We start from the raw sequence: 21,209 nt of genomic DNA on the forward strand, positions 1-21,209 counted from the left end.
ATGAGTAATGCATTCTTGTCACTATTTCCAGAATGTCCTCTAGGATAACTGAACCAATATATACTGCTTCCAGGAAAAAAAAACTATTTAAACATGCCTTGCCTAGGTAGGATTTTTATAATTTTACTTAGCATTTCTGCAAATTGTTGAAAGTTTAATAAGAATGCTGTAATAACTTGAAATTGATTTTATTTATATTTCTTTAATTGCTATAGAGGTTACAGTTTTCCACGGAGTGATTTTTACAGTTTGCTTTCCTTGGGTGTAAAGTAAACTGCCTGCTTATTTTCTTTGTCCACTTAGAAAGTTAAATCTTCAAACTGACCTTCTCTGTCTATATCCATTCTTTATATATTTTGGACAGGCAACTGTTATCAATAATGTTGTTCCCAGGCATTTCCCTCATTCTGCAGCTTAGCGTTTTATTACATTTTGTCGAACAAAGTTTTTTTCTAACTTTTTTATATTTCAACCCATCCATCTTGTCTCTAATGACATCTTCAACTTAACAGCCACAGATTTATCTTCTATTCTCAGCTGAAATAAATATGCTATTGCACTGCTTTACCTTCTAACTAGAATGTGCTGTCAATCTAAGTCAGGTATACGATCTGGAAGTTAATTAGCCTTCACTCAGATATCTTAAATCACTCCAATTTCTTAAAGAAATTAATTTTTTAAACCAGTTTTTGGTTGTTTCCAGTGTGTTCCATATTTTAAATTTAGCTTGTTTGTTCATAGAATCCTTTTAAAACTTTGTTTGGCATTTAAAGTTAACTATCATGTATCTGATAATGGCACAAGTCCATTATCTCTTAAATCTGAGAGGGCAAGTCCACTGTCATGCTAGATAATGTCTTCTTCCAGATTCATTTCACTATGGATTTGACAAGTTCTATAAAGCACCCAAGATGATTCTAGGTGTAGTACATTACATACTATGTATACTAGTTGTAGTAGATTAACTTGGGAGATTTGTATCATTACCTTATAAAGTCTTTGCAAGCTGAAGCAAATTGCAGATACTTATTTATTTCTATTGTTATTTCTCTCATTGGATTTCTATTGTTCTTTCTTTCATTGATTAAAATGTTGTGTACCCAGTGTTGTATTATCACCCATGTTTCAACACTTGAAATGTTTGCTTTGTCACACTTGTAACAAGTCTGACATGCTTCTAAAGGTTACAATCTTACCCGTAAGGGTTTCCTGGAAATTGACTATTTCTTATGCAACCAGATTCAACTACCCATTTTCTTCTACTCAGTCAGAAAATAGGAAGTGGATCCTGGATCCTCCACACCCAACCCAAGGTGGTATAGGATAGAGAAAAGAGAATCCTCAGCAGAGAGTTGAAACAACTGCACAGAGCTCTAATTTTGTTAAATACAATATAAACCCATGGGTAATGGGCTCTGGAATAAGATGACTGTCGAACCTTGGGACTGTGACTTTAATCTTCTTGTGAGTCAGTTGTCTTATTGGCAAAACTATGCCTTGAATAGTAATAATCACAGAAGTTCATAATAAGTGATAACACAATTTATGTAAAAGGGGTCTGAAAAATAGTAAGCACACAGTAAGTGCTACCTATCATACCTTTGTCTTGTCATTACTAATATAATGATCTCTTTCCTTCTTTCGGTTTCTTCCTTAGCATTAGGTTTCTCCAGAGTGAATTGGGTAAAATAAAGTATGCAATATTGTTGGGATTAACATGGCTGTGTATATAATAAATATATACTGTGAAGTTACATGCAAAAAATAAAAAGGATCCAGGTAGGCAATTACAAGTACAGAAGTCCAAGAGAGATAATCCAGAAAAGAATATCTGTTGGCTTTTAAGTACCTATAATTATGTAACTTTCTCCCCACTAGATCTACTCCTAATGTCCCCCTCCTACTAATACCAAAATGAGTTTGCATTCTCTCTGCATGCAGAGTCAATAACGACTGAGAGAAACGACTAAGAATGGAACGACTTAGAATTATCTGCTTTGAGGCAGATCCTGTAGCTCAAGATTATGCTTTTGATTCTCCCACCTACACCCATCATTCCAGTTGTGACAGAAATGACATAATAAATGTGAAAGTGTTTGTGTGTGGTACTAAGAAAAAGTGTGTGTTGGGGGAAAAGCTCCATCAGGACTTTTCCTTATAAATGACATATCCCCACTGGGTCTTTTCTAGTTCTTATCTGAAAAAAAAAAAAAAAAAAAAAAAAAAAAAACAATAACCCTTTCCTGTATCTTACTAAGTTTTAAGGTTAGCATATAAGGTACTACATCCCATTATGGCATTTCATACATGTATAATTGTAGTTTTCTCATGACCCTTTATTACCATATCCTTTGTACTCTGTCTCCACTGGTCTCCCTCAAGGGCCAACTCCAGCTGTTTTCACATCTGCCTATATATTGCTCAATGTAGAGTCCTCATATGAGGGGAAATACAGTATTGGGTTTTTCTCTTCCCCTTTCCCCCTTCTTCTCCTTGCCCATCTATTTAATACCTTCTTTTCTCTACACAATATCCTACTTTCATGTCATATATATATACACACACACAAACATATATGTATGTTCAACATGAGAGTAAACGTGACAATTCTCTTTCTGAATCTAATTTAATTCACTTAACACTATCATTTTCAGTTCCAGCCACTTTTCTACAAATGGCATAACCTTCTCCCATTATGGCTAAATAAAGTTCTAAAACTCTGTCTCTCTGTCTCTCTGTCTCTCTGTCTCTCTGTCTCTCTCTGTCTCTCTCTCTCTGTGTGTGTGTGTGTGTGTTTTATTATCTGTTTACCTGTCGGTGGGCATCTACACTGATTTCTTATCTTGGCTCTTGTGACTAGTATAGCAATAATATGGGTGCATAAACATCTCAGCTAGACGCTAAGGTGAACTGAAAACATCCCTACCTAGAACATTATATATGAATGTTCATAACAATAGTATTTGTAACAAAAATTAAAAGCAACTACAAATATCTCTTAGTAGATGACTGGATAAAGAAAAAAGTGATCTCATCATGTTATTTGGAAATAAAGAAAAATGAAGTGCTGGAATATGCTACCATGTAGATGAATGGCTAAAATACCATTCTAATTAATAAACATGAGACACAAAAGCGTGTGTGTTATGTGATTCCACCTAAATGAGGTAAACAGAGAAGAGCAAATCTATGAAGACCGAAAACAACTTAGCAATTGCATCAGGTTGAAAATGGGAATGGCAAGTGACTGCTATAAATAGGCAGGAGCAATCTTTGCAGGATGGCAGGAACATTCTAGAACTGGACTGTGGTAATGATTATACATCATTACCAAGCACACTCAAACTGCCTACTCAGAATGAGTAAATTCATAATGACTGAAGATGTTTTCATTTCTTCTTCACAGAACATCATTACAGGCAATCATGCCATGTATTTTCCATACCCAGTAGTTTGCTAAATTTGCTTTCCTGAAGGAACCTTATGACTGCAAACTGTCAAAGCCCATTATTGCTGTCTTCCATGATGGCAGTACATTGACAGATAATTTCTTCTACCACTTCTGCTTTATAATCATCTCCCCCTCATCTTACCCTGGCTGGATGTTCGACAAGCACCCTTTAAAGAATCTGCCTGTAGACCTCATTAACTTCATCACTAACATCTCGGTTCTAGGCTAGCATCTTCTCTAAACCTCCTCCCTCTCTGGACTCTCTCATTTATGTCTGTAACTTCTCAGGCTACCGGGACTCAGCTAGTTTGAATTAGGTCCTTTGTTCCAAAGTTCTGGAACCAGTTTTTTCTACTTGTCCTTCAAAAAGATGTCTTGTAGTTATAAGCAAATAATCTCACATTAACACATGAAAAAATGGTCAAACAAGAATGATCAAGGCAAGCAAATTAAGGTGATTAGCAGGTATAACTGTTGTGTTAGAAAAAGAAAAATTTTCAATGATGGCCATATTTGGTATAAAGAACTATTGTAGTATATTGCAGACAATAATGTAAAATGCCTCTTGAGGAAAGTTTGTTAAACCTGTAAAGGGTCTTAAGAATAATCATATATTGTGACCTTGTAATACAAACGCCAGATATAGATTCTTTAAGAATTGTTGTAGAGATAATTGTTTTAATGAGAAAATTCAAAATGAGAAAACAATCTATAGCTATTCAAAATGTTCTAGATAATAACATTATAGTATAAAAACCTTGAAAACAACTGGATTACTCAACAATTTAGGAAGGACTAAGCTAATTACTATACAATAAGCAGATGAAATATTCTATAGCTGTTAAAATTATAATTATTGAGGAAGCCTCAATGAAAATTATTTATCAAATAATGCCTAGTGTATCAAGATACAAAAGCTCATTTGCATAGTTATTACAACTCTGCCAGGGATAATCATCACACCTAGAGAAAAAGCCAACAGAAAACAGGAGTAGTAAGTAGTAGAAACAAGGCTACTTCTTCTTGTGCTTAATTTTCTGTGGTGCTGTTTCCATAACAAACAATTATGTTTCTCCCAAAGCATCACACACATTTATCTATCTTTTGTTCTGTATTTCTACTGCACCTCCACATCCACCCTCCTTGTCCATAACACATTTTAATCCCTGGATGGCTGCCCATCTTGGTTACGCTCCAACTCATTCAGTTTGCCAATGCTGCCAACTTGCCGAAAATGCCACATTTATCAAGTCAATGTGTCAATAATTTTTACTTTGAATTTATTTGGGTTTGAAAGTTTCATCGTCTTATAGAAGGAATTTTAGTCATTTTCCAGGTCCCATTCTCTTCTTTCATAGCTTTGAATTTATTTTGAATTGATATATATCTTAAGTTGTAGATATTAGTGGGGTACCAGGTATTGCTTGATACATATATACAATGAATAATTGTATATATTTGATATGATTACATGGAATGATTAAGTCAGGATAAACATCTCTCCTCAAACATTTATCATGTCTTTATGGCAAAATGTTCAAATCTCTCTTCTAGCTTTTTCAGATGTACAGTTCATTACTGCTGTCTGTAACCACCACATCATGCACAGCACATCAGAGCTTCAATGTGCTATCCAATCAGAACTTAGTAGTCACCAGTGATGCGTGAACAAGACTTGCTCTCATGTTGGTCATCCTATCTTGCTCTCCAGGCTTACCTATCCTTGCCTAAAGCTTCCTTAATTCTATTTCTCTACTCTGATTGCTGAGCATGTGCCGTCCCTTCTCCTCATCAGCATGACTAAGATACCTAGTGTTAAATTTTGATTGGAAGGGTTTCTCTATATTTACTCATTTGAGTCTCATAAATATTTGATGTTGTTGTTCTTATTCTATCTTACACATAAGAAGAGATGAAGACAGTGACCGAGATAAGAAAGAGATGAGAAGGAAAAGTCACAGAGAGGGAGGGTGTGGGGGAAGGAGCCCATGAACACAGATCTCAACTCAAGCAGTAGTAACTCCTAGGCCCTAACTTTAGTAGTAGGGTTGATTCCTCCAAGACACCTTGCTTAGTCTCCTCTCCTACCACCTTCAGTCCAGTTTTCTTATCCTCCCATGAACTGATGATAAAAAACCCACAATAAATACTTATCATGCGCTGGGGCCTAGTGTTTCTTGGTGAAACTTTGTGTTCTTTTGGAACCTTTGGTAAGGAAATCTTGCTTAAAAACTGAGCTGATACCCTTACCAGATCTGACCCTGAGTGGCTAACTCACCCTCCCTGAACCTCAAATCCTTTATTTGAGTTAGCAATTCTCAATGTGTGGTCCTAGGACTACCTGTGTTACCATCACCCAAGGATGTCAGTTAGCAATGCTGATTTTGAGCCCTACGTCACACCTGTGAAATTAGATTTTTCTGGGGTCCAACTAGCTCTCATGTTTCAACAAGCTCTCCGGATGTTTCTGTCACACACTCTACTCTGAGATCCCACACCCTGATCTAATACCTACCTGCTGGAATTGTTTTTTAAAAAAAAAAAAAAGTTCCGCCATAAAGTTGTGCAACCCAACCCATAGCACATAGGTTGTTTTGCAAGTAATAATATATTATTACCGCTGCTGAACTTTGTGTGGGCTACTCTTGTTCTGCTCAAGCTGTGGGCAGACAATGCTTCTCACTGCTCTTTCACTAGTAGCTCCCACTTTGCTAAGCAAAAGGCAGTACACATGCTAAGTTTTCAGTAAGACTCTTACTTCAAGGACAAGTGAGTAGGAGAAGCATTTTGGAGATTGGTACGATGCAGAATACTGTTTCTGAAGTGAGCCTACTTAGGCAGAATCAACTCATCAGCCGAGGGGCTTTAGGCAAATGAATGTGTTTGTGTGTGCCACAATTGCTTCTCTGTAATGCACGGAACAGAACCTGAACCCACACTGATTATACCCACCCTACAACCTCGCAGTGATAAATGCATTCCACGGTGCTTACAGCATATAACTGAGTTATTTACTGTCTTGGGGTATTGCTTTTTGGTGAAGCACTTGCCTAGTATGCACAAGATCATAGATTCTTTCCCCAGTGTTTTGGAAATTAGAAAGGGAAAAAAACAGGAAAATGTCAGTTAGCATTATTGTTTTTTGTGTCTTTTCACCCATGTAGTGGTAAGGAGATTCTATTTCTTCTTTCGGCCACCAGGTGATAAATACCACTTGCAAAACCTCTCTGTATTAAGCACATGGAATAAAGCTATGCCCAAGGTATAGTATCTTCTTTTAAAGGTTTCAACCTAATAATATATGAAATTTGACAGTATCACTAGATTAAAATAATATCCCCAAGGACATAGTATAAACCAGTCCAGAGCTTTTGGTGGAGGGAGGCTGATCAAGACCAGTGAAGAAACAAGTACCTAGAACTTGGACTCCTGAGACACTCTATTGAGGAACTTATTTGCAGGCTGTCCTTTTGGGATCCTAATGGAAGCAAGTGAAATGGTGAGGGAAAGGGGAGAAGGAAAGTTGGGGTCAGACTGTCTGAAATCTAACACTACCATTCACTATCTGTTACCTCAGTTAAACTATATGGCTTCTCTAGAGCACATCTATAAGACAGACAGCAAAAGTACTGTAGAGAGGAAATGCTAATTCAAATGTAGTCCAATCATCCCAATGACTGATGATTAATAAATATTGGGTATCATCCTCTTTCCCACTGTCAGAGAAAATGAGTAAGTTTCTTCTAAGTAGCAGATTTTCCACTAAGACCCATAAGCTCAGTATCCCTGGATAGTTGGCTAGGTTTCCAGTTCAAGGTATATTTTTCCTCTTGTTTGAATGGGCCTTAAGTCCAATGAGAAAGCTGTTGATTACCACCACAGCTAACTGTAGCTTTTATCCTTCATCAAAGAAGCTTCTGATTGGTAATCCTCACGGAGGATCCCCTAATTGGGTATCCAATACCAAGCGGTCACACCTAAAATCATATACATGCCAGCAACACTAAATAGACTCAGAGGGGTGCATTTATACGTGTGTGTGTGTGTGTGTGTGTGTGTGTGTGTGTGTGTGTGTATTTGACAATAATAATAAAAGAAAAAGAGTGCATGAATAAGGGGAGGCATTGAAGGTGCTGGAGGGAGAGGATATGGGGAAGTTGGAGGGAAGAAAGAGAAGGGTGAGATGGTATAGTTATATTGTAATTGAAAGTAATAGAGTATAATGTAGACCACCTGAAAGAATTCTGGACTATTTAGGGGCCAGCACACCAAGATTCTTTTCATGTCTCTTAGTGCCTTCCCTTGGAGAACAGGCATGCTTGCAACCTTCATTTCTGTCTTCTGTTTTACTCTGGAGAAGGAAATTGGACTCAAAATCATGGACTCAAAACCTTTTCTACTATCTGGCCTGGCTGAAAGAGCATACCAAGATGCAAGAAAGGGAGAGAGAGAGAAAGAGAGAGACAGACAGACAGACAGACACACACACACACACAGAGAGAGAGAGAGAGAGAGAGAGAGAGAGAGAGAGAGAGAGAGAGAGAGAACACCAGGCAAGCAGCAACCCAGAAAGACAGTGACTATCCACAGCTCTGATTCACTTAGAGCTCCTCATCTCTAGGGAATATGACTGTTGGCTACCATTATTCACAATTATAGGAATTAGACACTCTGTCCTATGCAAAGTAGTTCTTTTTTTTCCCCTTATTCCAAAAACGTTGGACAAAGAGCAATGTTTCTCTGTTGATTCCAACTGCTTGTGGCCACTGGGAAGGCGGGCACAGATTAGGTCTTCTTTCTTGTTTCAGCACAGTCTGGTTTGCTATGTCCTCAGGCGTATCTAGACATGGCTGCCTCAGACATACCTTTATAACACTGCTGACTCCTATCTATACTAAAATCTTCTCATCATCTATTGAGTCTATATTCAGATGGTAGTGTAGGGGGCACATTAGATTATATATGGCAACAATTCCTTGGTGTGAATAGCATATCAGTTTCATCAGGGAAAAATCAATCGAACCAAAAGCCATTATAATTTCTAATGAAGCGTCAGAAGCACAAAGTCACCCCAAATCCCTGAGTAGTCACTTACCTCCCAGAATGACTAGTTTTCCTGTTTCCTGTTATTGGCTTCCACTTGTCCACAGGAAATTCCTGTAAGGGAAAATTCTGATAAGTTAGGGAACTTTGAACAGCTAGGTATCTAGGTGGTTTCAAAAATAGCAGCCTGGCCAGGTTCCTTGGCTGGTAGCTGGACACTCCCAGACAGGCTACAGAAATGTGCAGTTGGAGGGCTGCCTTTCCTTTGGGAAGCCTGCTAAGCTACTGCACTCATGCAGAAATCCAGAAAGCATTCAGGGACCAGGGCTAAGAATGCTGAGTTTTCCTCCTGTTCCCCTCCCTTCCCAAACCCCATTCAAAAACCAGTTTAGCATGTTTGCTGTTTGCTCTGGCTCTCTTGCTTGTATTGAGGGATGGAGGTCTTTTTTTTGTTGTCTTAGCTGATGAACCTGTTCACTGCTCTTGCTTCTTCCAATACAGAAAGCATCTTCTTGGAAGCAAAGACTGGGGCGGGGCTGGGTAGGGGTCCTGCTGCAGAAACCCTCTCCCAGTGTGTGCAAAGGTAGAGTGGAGATGTCAGCTACCCTCATCCTGCAATTGCTCTTTCTCCTGTGCATACATCTTCAGACAAGGGCGGACATGAGCTCTTCTCCAGGCGATCAGGTATCGAGTGCCCTGGTTCATATGTTATAGAAGTAGACTGTCTACCTTGGATGCATTTCCAAGGTATGAATTGCTCAGCCATATGTGTCATTTGTAAAAATTTTCCTTTCTTCTCACTAGAACCTAAACCTGAATACATGTTTGCTTTTCAGATTCTTCCTGCTTTTGCATTTAACACCCCTCCACCTGGCGACTCTGAGCTTAACGTGAGAGAAGGCATTTTTCCTAAGCCGCACTGATCTTCTAAATTCATTTTGCTCTAATACTGTTATTATTAGTTCTTTCCAAGGTTTATTGCCTTAGCCCCAGTGGGCCTCTCTTTTGGGGACAAACACCTGGCAAAGCAGAATGAATATAGGTCTTTGGTGTCAGTTACACTGGCTAAGGCATTTATTATCTGTGCTATGTAACGGACATTCTGTCACCATTTTGAACCTGAGTTTGCTATTTGGCAAATAAAGCTTACTAGTGAGGATCAAATGGGATATGTACAGAATGCCCGGCACAGTGTATAGAAGCCTCTGTAGTCGCAACACTAGGGAGTCTATTACAGGAAGACTACTTGAGTGCACGAGAACAGCCTGAATAATACAGACACTGCCTCAAGGAGATGTTACTATGAAAAGGGTGAAGTTTATTTCCTGATTCCAGCTTCCATAAAACTGGAGAACAGTCTCTGGGGGTGGGGCATCTGAGAAATTCTAATAATTTACACTTCAGGCTCTGTCTGCCTTGACATATTTGTGAGAAGTCACTGCCCGCAAAGGGACCATAATTTGTTCAGCCCCAGAAAGCACCAGGATTTCCTCTCCATGTTTGGTCTAGTCCTGTGAAAGTGCTTAGAAAATAGCAGTGGGTAACCCAAACCAAACCCTCCACACACTCCTACAGACCTTCCCAGAGTCTCACCCTCTAGCATCTCCCACTGACCTTCCCAGATTCTCTGTGTTACTTTACTCTTTTGCTTCAACCACTTAGTTTCCTATAACTGGTCTGCGCTCCACCAAAGAAGCAATATTCACAACTGGTAGCAGTTGAGGCTAACAGTAGAACTTGCTACCTTGGTGATAGTGATATTGCTAGAAGCTACCCTGTTTGCTACATAGGAGAAGGCCCAGGCTTTGAACTCTACTCACGAAGAGGCAGTTAATACATACTCCAGCACATAGCCTTTGCAGCTAGAAATGGTGCTTTGGAATCCACATTTGCCTTCACCAACTGAATGGCCTACGCTCCCATTTAACTTAGTTATATGTTATGTTATACACACATACATGATACACATATATAGAATATATGTTATATACACATATAACATGCACATATGTTATGTATAAATATGCATGTGTATACATATGAATGTTTGTATAACATTATACCACAAATATATGGCACTTGCTATATGGTAGTATATTCATGACCAGAGTACCTATTTCTTGATTGCTAGAGGACTGAATGCATTGATAATCTAAGGTACCCAGAATCCAGTGGACAGCCATATATCAGTTATTTTTATGTTGTTCAAATCCTGGCTCTGCACCTTATAAGATGTGTGATCTCTGAGAATCAGTTTCCTCGGCTGTCCCATGTAAGTGTTCAGTGAAATCATCTGGCTATGTATGTAAAACTAACTGGCATAAAATATGTGTGTGGTAGGTATATGCAGATTTCCCTTCTCTAGACATTACTGAACCAGAGCTAGTTAGCTCCATAGCCTTCTTCGTGAGAGAAAGAGCAGTCTCAGCCTTTCTTTAGACAGACACCAAAGCAAACACTTTAATTGTCACAGCTGGAGTATCTGAAACCATGCTGTATGTCACACAGGGTCAGGAATACAGGATTCAGGTGACACGGGTAGAAATGGCACATTCCTATGCACAAGCCTAGTATCTAAGCAGGTAGGCTTAGCCAGTCTGACAGACATTAGGAACCCAATGTATTTTTTTCCTCCAAGTACAAGAGAAAGGGTATGGCATAGGCACAGCTTGTCTATATTGCTACAGCCAGCTGCTGCTACCTATCAATGGAACTTCCTTCTCTTTCCCAGGAGCTGGTCTTGAGACGACATCCCTGTAGCCATCTTTTCCTTCCCCTTCAACCCCCTTCCCCTAGTACTTGCTTATGAGTACTTCTTTCAGCCAAGATTTCTCAAGCCTAAGCCAAATTTCCCTTCATCTTAAAATAGCTTACTTATAAGATGATTACTGTCTGGCAGTCACTGTTCTAAAGGCTTTGCACATGTTCGCCATTTAATGCAACTTATGAAGCAGGTGCTGTTATTACCTTCATTTTTTAGATGGAAAAGATTAGGCACTATAAATTCTAGGGGAAGGAATTTAAACCCAGCTAGTCTAGTTTCAGCTTCAATGCCTTTTGGGCATTATGGACATTTCCTTTTCTCTTTTTGTTAGTATTGTGAATATTTTCAAACATATCAAAAAGAGGAAAGCAGTTGGCACAGAACAACTATGTCTCCTATCTAGATGCTACAGATAACGCTTGGGCTGTATTTACCTTACCACATGCCCGTCTGCTCTTCTATTCATCAACCAGTGCATCTTCCACTCCTAGATGCACTTCAAAATAGGTTCTAACCATTTTATCTGCATAAATGTCAATTTCTTAAAAGCTACCAGCTACCAAAGTACAATTACTGCAAGACTGTAGCCACCAAACTTCGCACAGAGAAACACTGAATACTGAGCACCAACGTTGCTCTCAGTACTGGGGGGACCCAGGCAAAGGCTCCTTCTCCAGGGAAACACATACACAACCTGGATCCTCTATTCTAAGATGTGCAAAACCTTCTATAAACTACCACAGAGCTATTAGAATTCATCAGCGAGTTTAGCAAGGTTATAGGACATAAAGCCAATGTACAAAGTTCAACTTTGTAGAAGTAACAAAGTGTTTTAATTTAATCTTCAGAAAACAATACTGTTTACCATAGCCTCGATGCCTATTAGAATATTAGGAATATGTAAATTAAATATGTGTAAGATGCATAGGTGGGAAATATTAAATTATATGCGTTAGTGTACTTCAAGAATACTTCAGCATGTATGTTAAAGCTTATCATTTGCTTATGCTACTTTAGGCAAAATGTGCTTCCTAGGACATGTACAAATATTAATGTAAATTTGCTGGCTGTTGATGAATATGCTTATGTAAATCTAATCCATATCAAGCTCTTTAATGTGCTTCCATGACTTGTTCCCTTCAACTTCTGTCTGACTACATACTGAAAACCACTGTTCTTCACCTGTTTTTCCCAACAGAAGAGCCATGTTATACACTCATCTTTGATGGTCATCTATGCTGGTTTGATTCCTCAGCTATTGTAAGTACTGGAACTATAACCAAGGGTGTGTATGTAAGTATATCTGTGGGAGGACTTAGAGTCTTCTAGATACTACACATAATATAATTTTATTTAGTCATAAAGAAAAGAATAAGTCATGACATTTGCAGAAAATGGGTAAAACATGTAAAGTGAATAAAAATAATTTAAAAAAACCCAAATGTGTAAGGGTGGGACTGAGAGGAAAGGAGGAGGGAGGCTGTGGTTGGGAGGTAAAGGGAATAAAAATTAAATTATTAAAATATTGAGAAAAGTGAGTAAAACTAAAAAAAAAAAACTACATTAAGCAAAATAAGCCACACCCAAGAAGCCAAATGGTACATGTTTTAGCTCATATGTGGATTTTACGTTTTAATTCCATTAGTACTAGCTGTCTTATAAGGTGGGCATACATTTTCCCTTTAAAATAATGCAACGTCAAATTATAATCCATTCATGGTTTGCTCTAGATCACTCAGATACTAATTTTACCATTTGAACCAATTCCAGTCCTGTAAATTTTAAGGAGCAAAAGTTACTTTTGCCAGCCTCTACAGCTGCATAGGTATGTTGAAATCTTGGTGGCTGGATATAGAGGAGGGGCTACAGCATTGTAAGGAGGTGTGATCCTATTTTAGAAGGGTCAACTTTACTCACCCAAGAACCAAGTCCTCACCTGTATGGCTGCCTTCCTGGATTTCCAAGCATTGCCAGGTGCCATGCCGCTGTCCTCATGGGCACCGTGCTGAGGACTGTGACAGCAACCTGTACACCGGATGCATTGGTGGTGGTGACATCTACAATTGTGGCATTTTGGCAACAAATTTCTCTTTAGCAAGGCAGGACAGATTTCTCCAGAACAACAGATGCAAGGATCATGCCTTACAGTTCCCTGAGAGCTGCAGGGATGAGAACAGGTCCTGTGGTAATCACAATCCCCGTGGTGCAGTGGCTTACAGCACAGGGAGTTGTCTAGGCCTTTGGTAGCAAAGCATTCTGGATAAGTGGGAGTTTCTGACTGAAGTGGTGACAAGGAATGATATGATTGGTCTGCAACATGGTATGGTTGGTCTGTGGAACGATATGGTTGGTCCAGAGGATGGCATCTTAATTCCCTATAGCTCACTGACTGGAAGTTTTGATCTATAGGTTTTGGTCTCTGGGTAAATGGCTTGTTGTTATGCGTGGTTAAGCCTGGCAAATGAGATGGAGATAAAGATTTGCTGCTCTCTTCAAAGAACTTTCTTCTGTCTGCAAATGGCATGAGGATGGCTTCCTCCTCAGCTTGAGGAGCAGACGCTTTCAATTCTTTGTTGTCACCTGGGTTGGAAGGACCTTCTGTGGATAGTGCCACCTGTGGCTGTGTATTATGTTCTGGGGACCATCTCCAATGACCTCTACAGACGCCGTGGTGAGCATTTGCTTTCTCAGTGTCTAAGGTGGAGGAGTCTTCCTTCCACCAGGTGTTCAGGGCCAAAGAAGACTGGCCAGACCTCTGGCCAGGGCTCATTCTTCCCTCTAAGCCTACCCTAGCTTTGGAGCTCTCTGCGGCTTGGCTGAGGCATTCTGAAGATCTAGCCCTGAGAATCATGCTTTTGTTAAAGACTTTGTCTCCAGGGCTAGGGGCTTTTTTATATGAAGGCAGAAGAGATGAGTTAGAAGCAGAGAGTGGAGGGCTTTCTGGAGGCTCTTGGGTCTCTTCCACGGGTTCGTCAGTGTCACACAATTGTGACAACGGGCTCTTACTTTTCTGGAGCTGGGCTTTCCTCCTCTGAATTTCATTCCGTAGATTGGTAGCAAACCTCTCACTCTTCCGGCGGTTTTGGATGGAGCGGCCCCGGGGGCCTCCACTTCTTCTGCCACCCAATCGGCCAGACTCCTTAGGCTCACTGTCACCTTCTTCAGTTGCTTCTGTGTGACTGACTACTTTATGGGCCGAAAAGAAGTCTCTGGTTTGTTGAACAGTGGAGCAAGTGGCAGAGGGCTGCGGGCTAGTCAAGTCACTGCTTGCTCTGCCTGCTCGGTTTGGATCTAGGTAAGTTCGTTCTGATGGGTGTCCATCAACCTCTCCAAGGGGGGCATCACGTTGGCTTTGGTGTACAGAAACCATCAGCTTGTCATCTGTGGGCTTGGTCTTCCTTTCTTTGCTGGTCTGGTCCTGGGTGCTTTCTGTGGGGACACCTGGACTTTTCTTCCCTTTAGGATTGTTGTGCAAAGGGGACACAGTCCACTGGTGTCCATCCTGCCCAGTTGTCAACTCCATCCCCTTGCTGCCTCTGGAATCAAGGCACACCTGCTGCAAGTGAGATGCCAACAGCTGTTCAGGAGCACTATGTCGATGTTCTGTGGTTCCTCGGAGGTGCGGAATGGCACCAAAGGACAAAGTGTTAGCCAGATCTGCTGCAGCCTCCTTAAGCAGGCCGAACTCTTTGTTGGAAACTTTGTCGTGGGCTTTGGGGGAATCAAGAGCTTTGGAGGAGTCTTCTATCAGTAGATGCTCACAGTCATCCTGGCTGGATTCAGAAGGCTTGCTGAGCTCATAGTTCTGGTGCTTCTCATCTGTCACTTGGTCTTGCCCACTAAGGCAGCAGAACTGGTTAGAGCTCCTTGGGGGCAGCACTGTCTCTAAGCCTGGTTGTTCCTTTTGCTGTAAGGAGTCCACAGGTTCAGATGCACGATGCTGCTCTCCATTGAGAAGTTGGGCTCTAGAGGCCTGAAGGCTGTCCCGCCTCACTGGAGGCTCTGGTGGACCCTGTACCATCTTGGCAGGTCCTGAGTAGTGGCCCTCTTCTGAGCAGGATGCATGAGAAGTGGAGGTCACATGACCCCCACTGGTACTGTGGCTACTTCCTGAGGTCTCAGATACATTAGCTTGGTCATCAGTGACTTTAGTTGGCCCTGGCATGACACAGTCTGTAGAGGGTGGTTCCTCTGGCTTAAGGGAAAGGGCACAGTCAGAGGCATTTGAGCTGGCTGAGAAGGAGCTGTAGGCTGAGTCACGCTGGCTGGGGTACATGTTCTGGTCAATGGGTAAGAGGTGGCCCTCGTAGGTTGGTTGACCTGGCTGTTCCAGGCTTTCCATGCTGCCAATAGAGCTGCTTTTCTCAGTGCTGCAATGCCGGGAGAGGGGGCACCACTGTACACTCACGTCACTGTAAGACACAAGGTATATGCATCAGTTAGCCAAGCAGTCAGACACCTTCCCTACTTCAGCTAGTTTGCCATGGAAGAGAGAGAGCAGGTCGAGCCAGTGCCACCCATGCTACAAATAAAAGGATGATGGGGCCTAAGGGAAAGAGTGGGAAATAAGTAAGGAGAGTGACACAAGGACACCATAGGACCATGACAGAATGAGAAACAGAATTTCATATAGAAGGAGAATGAACAAATACCCCAAAGACTTAGAAAGCGCCATGGCAATTATGCACTCTGTCACTGCTAACAGCAAGTGTGACACTGATTCTGGGTAGTCGCTGTCGAGTTAGTGTGTTTCTCTGCCAGGGGGGATAGTCCAGAACATTAGCATTAGAGAGGAAGGAACCCCCTTGGGGCTATGCCAGCTTCAGCCAGACCATTTCATAAACCCATGATTCTGAAACCAGAGTGTGCATCAAAATCACATGGAAAGCTTGTGCTAACACAGGCCACTGGGTCCCACCCCTCTTTTGGAAACCTCTGGTGTCAATGAAACAAGCTCCACGGAGGGAAGTGACTTTGAAAAGGCAATTTTTACAAACTCTAACTAGTGGCATAGTCAGAATCGGAGTGTAAACATTTCTTTATTCTTGAAATTCCAAATCACTTCATTTGTAGTGCTGGTGGTTAGGACTGGGGGTCTGGAACATGCTAGGGAAAGGCTCTGTTGCTGGGGTATATCCCAAGAACCTACTATATTTCTAGATAATAAAAAATCTGACTACTCACTGAGGCCCTTTACAGTCTTCCATTTGAAGCCCAAATGAGATTGTTTTCTTCACTTTCTAACTCTCGAAGTAAAGCAGACTAACAATTTCAGTAAGCTGATAAAAAAAAAAAAGCCAAACTGAGCTGCAATTGGAACCCAGGTCTCTCTCAACACTAAGTCTTAGCTCTTCTCTGATAACACCTTCAAATGGGGAAAAAATAGTACTATCTCTGCCAGAATGTTGCTGCGTAGGTAAAATTAGCTAAGAAATCAAGAGCCCAGGCATCACTACATGGCAGTAGTTGCTCTCAGTTCTCACTGTTGTTATCAATGTCCTTCTACTACTAGGAAGGATTTACGAGTGGGCTTCGCTCATCTATACATCCCTTACCTACTCTCAGCAAAATCACACCAGAAAGACCAAGGAGAAGACATAATCTTAAATGTTAAGTACCATTTCCCACACACAAAGCCAGACTGAGCCAAGAAGTTGCATTAACATTCTTTGCCTAGAACCTCGGAGGTTTCAGGATGCTCTCAAAAAGGCTATAGCTCAGCAAGAGAGTCACAACTGAGCTGTAACAGCATCCCGTGAGACCTCTAAAACCAGTTCTCTCTTGTTCATGCTCATGGCATGGCCTTACCTACCCTTCTCACTAGACTCTGAGCTAGGAATGCATTAATTTCATGTTGGCAAGGGAACCTGCTATTCACCCCACTTTCTGCTGGAATGCAGACATACATGCACACATGCATGCATGCACATAATCAGACAGAAGCCAAATCTAGACTATATTTCTATGTATTCTAGAATAAAGCTGCTTGGGCCATGAGTCCCTGGCTGCTAAAGCAAAATAAAAAATACCAAACTAGAGAAAACTCACTTCTTGAGTTTTAGCCTCCTTGAGCCCCAACAACAAAACCCATTCTTAGAGAAAAGATCTGATTCTTGAAGGGGAAATGCAGCTGAGAACTGCACTTGGGGAAAAGAAACCAAACAACAAGTGGTTTGTCCCTTGGGTGGTTGTTTCAATAAAAATGGACAATACCAGGCTCCTTGCATTGAGCTAGACCCTGTGACTTGGCGAGGCTCCTGCTTTGGAGAGTTTTGCTCTGTGCTGGAGCCAATGAACATTAGAGGAAGTTCCTGGTGACTGACTATAGATAGAGAAAGCTGCCTCTCACAGGAATCAGGAAAAGAGTCCTAGAAAAAACAGCTAGTGAAATAGGAGGAGAATCAAGACAGAGTGGTTATCTTTGCGATTCAAATTAACTACTTCGAAGACGTACTATGAAGAAGTAAAGATGCATGCTGAAAATCATAGTGCCAGCCCGTTAGCATATAATTAGTTAAGAACCCATGGACTCTAGATGGCCATGCCATTTTCTGTTATACCACTTCAGCTCTAAAGCATGCAGCAGGGATAAGATCAGAGCAAGGGTGTTGGTCAGGCACTCAGTCCTCAAGCCCACCTTGAGGGGAGAGTCCCAGACTCACCTTGTGTTGCAACCAGAATGCCAGGACAAGCTGAAGGCTTCAGAAGGAAAATGCATGGTGGTGGCCACGTCAGGGCACCCTTCCAACAGCTTGGCCACGTGCCATGAGTGCGGCCTACTCACAGGGGTGTTTCTCCTATGGCAAAAAAGAGCCAGGAAGTCAGTACTGAAATCATTTCCCAAGCAACTTCCGTACCTACCCCTTCTTTCCATTCAATGAGCTAGATTATCTTACAAGGAACTAGTGTGGACATCTAAGTGCCCCCCTCCCAACTCTACTCCTCAAATTTCCTTCATCCCATGGATAATTTCTAGTGACATAAAATGCGGGCGTCAATGGAAATGTTTTGTTCCCAAACATATCCAAGTATGCACACTAATGCTAAAGACACAGTAGATAGTCAATATTTGTGGACTACACAGGAACTGCTGCAAGCCTACCTGCATTTGTCTTTGAGGGAAAAACATCAAAACGACCAATATTCCCATTTTTCTTAGCAAAAGGAGGCAAGTGATTATGATGCTTGGATAAGTCAGCACTGGAGTCTGAATTGTTTAAATTTTCTTCATTCTATAAGTATTTATTGCATGTTTATTATACATTCTAAAATACATGCAGTTCTAGACATTCAGCCATGAGTTGAATGGTCTACATCCTTGAGAGCTTAGATAGTCATGAAAGAGATAGAGCTAATTAAACTAGAGTATCATAAATGCCCCTAGAGAGTGAAGGTTAATAAGATGGGCACATACCCACAGAAGTCAGATACTTGAACTTGTAGGCAAAGGCATGGAAAACAGTCCAAACTCTTACGAGGAGAAAAGGGACAGAAGGGTAAGAGGTTAGAGTGACAGAGGAGATCAGCTGTTTAGCATGTCAGGAGTAAATATCTGGAAGCAGGTCTGAGGCCAAGGCCCCCAATATAACTAGAGGTTCTGGTGCTAAAACCCAGAACAGTAACTCTTACATTGACTTACTCATAGAAGAAGCATCCATGTCAACCAGCACACTTTGCACTAATAGATGGCACCCCTAGAAGTGGAAAAGATAACCCAGGACATGGTAGAACTAGGACACAGAAAGATGACTGATGGGAAGGAAAACAGAAGTAGGAGAAGAAAGTCATAGATGAGAGGGCAGGAGGGGACTAGAGGGAGAGCATGCAGAAGGACCAGGCAGATGCAAGAAACCAGGAGAGATGACAGAAGAACAACCAAGATGTCAGAAGGGAAGAAACTCTGAGAAAGCTAGCTCACATCACAGCTCAGTCTCCTTGCTCTAATCATGCTCTGTAGTTAGCTCTGTTCTTTTCCAATTCGCCTTTACTTCTGTTCATTTTCCAGGAGAAATTATCCCAGTGATTGGACTGCTTTGCTTTGAATCCAATCTCTAACACTTGCTAGCTTCTGTTGCTGTCGGGAAGTGTCAACTTCTCAGAACTATCATTTCCAGAGCAGTAAAATGGGGATATTCCCAATGGTCATTAACTTGTACATCTTTATGGGCATGAGGCTGTAAATATTATACAAATTAAAGTAAATAAACATGTACTGCTAGTGCCATCTCCTCCGGGGAGTCCATCTCAAGCAATCTAGGTCTCATAATTTAGCCCATCAGAACATGCTATTTTGCATCGCCTATCACCATTTCATGTATAATTAGCTTTGTCCTACCAACAGTACTAAACCAGTAGGAAATGAGACTAAAACTCTAGCATTTTACATGTGTGACTCTACAAGAGTCTAACCATCCGAGTTAGCATTTTCTTGAGAACTGTTTCTTAACCTGGCTAGGTTATTATGGGAATCAGAAACAGTTATTCTCACCTGCCTACATTCCCGTGGGTATTAGAAGAAGTAGTCTCAAAGCATCCAGTAAATAGTCTAGTGTTTTACCTAGTGGTCAGTAAATAGCATGTAGTAGAATATTGGCTATTAGCACAAACTTGTCCCTTTAGATGGCTCAAGGGTACTTCCAACCAAGTGTGCTTGAGAAACTTCTATCAATGTTCTGCTGTACTGGTCCCTTGCCATACTTAAAACAGTGGCTTATAAAGGCCCCTTACTCTCTAGAGTTTCTCCAATAGTAGAAGATAATCCCAGAGGAGACTGAAGAATGCAGCAAGGGCTTTGGAGACACTAGAAAAACTGAAAGACTGGTAGGAAATCTCAGCAGAGAGAATTGGGGTCAGATCCAGTCCCAGCTAACCCCAGCATAAGAAAGAGAAGAAACACTCTTATAGAGCCCAACACCTGGCCTATTATCATTTGTGAACTGCCTTAAACTCAGCCCACACTTGTATTTAAATTCCAGTTGTGTAACCTTAGCCAAGGCATTTTCTGAGGTGCTGCATTTTAGGGCCTTGTACATTAGGCAAGTACTCTACGACACCACCAGAGCTTCAGTTATATATTCTTTATATGTAAAGTAGGGATGATGGCCATCTATTTCTCATGAGTTATGGTCTGGTATACATGCAGTCCCATGTATGGAACTGATTAGCATATTATATAATACAGACTTTCTATTAACTTATCAAAAATAAAATGGGCCTCTACTAAACACTGAAGCTATTTTAGGCACTCAGGACCTCACATCCATCAGCTGGTTTAACCCTCACTTCAATGTCATGTGTAAGAACAATTATTAGTGTCATATTATCAATGAAGAAAGAGAGTTGCAGAAAGCTTAAATTATTTGCCAGAAACACATAGCTAGTTAACCAGTTAAGGTTAGAATTTGGATCAAAACTCAGCTCTCAGATTAGCAAGCTGGTTAAGTATGTAAAGCATTTGTCATACCTGCCTGATAACCTAAGTTGAATCCCCAGAACACATGTAAAAATAGAAGGGAAGAGCCAAAGACACAAAGTTGTCTTTTGACTTCCATAAGCAAGCCCTGGTATACAAACACTCACATATGAGTAACACATTTGGAGAAAAGAAATAATTCAGACACTCAAGCTTTTTCTAGAATACCACTGCCCAAGGGGCTCTGTCTCCGGAAGTTTATATGCATAATATACATAAGGCTTGATATAACCATTCCTCAAGAAGCAATGACAAAGGAAGGTCTCAGTGGTTCTGGACTTAAGACCATTCCCTCTAGTGGAGAAGGGGGAAGATGAGAGATAAGCAGTGTAAAACTAAGCTTAGGCATCAATTATGCTGCCCAACCCCAATATAGGGATGACTAGAATCCTTATCCTTTTCCCTAAAGCTGGGTTAGGCGCTGTCACTGAACAAATTCTGTAAGTCACTATCCTCTATCCTCAAATGCCTGTATTCAG

At 41.0% G+C, this 21,209-nt stretch overlaps 1 protein-coding gene across 2 annotated transcripts in view; it reads right to left on the reverse strand.

The window, feature by feature from the left end:
• Shroom4 (shroom family member 4) overlaps positions 1-21,209 on the reverse strand; it is a 202,913-nt gene that overhangs the window by 28,464 nt on the left and 153,240 nt on the right. For both annotated transcript variants that reach the window (XM_034485508.2, XM_076919014.1), the window contains 3 exons: positions 17,921-18,055; positions 13,195-15,670; positions 8,547-8,608 (listed from right to left, as the gene is read on the reverse strand). In XM_034485508.2, the coding sequence (XP_034341399.1) occupies positions 8,547-8,608; positions 13,195-15,670; positions 17,921-18,055 (2,673 nt within the window). The remainder of the gene's footprint in view (positions 1-8,546; positions 8,609-13,194; positions 15,671-17,920; positions 18,056-21,209) is intronic.

Source organism: Arvicanthis niloticus, chromosome X, assembly GCF_011762505.2.
Source record: "Arvicanthis niloticus isolate mArvNil1 chromosome X, mArvNil1.pat.X, whole genome shotgun sequence".
NCBI classification, from domain to species: Eukaryota; Metazoa; Chordata; class Mammalia; order Rodentia; family Muridae; genus Arvicanthis; species Arvicanthis niloticus.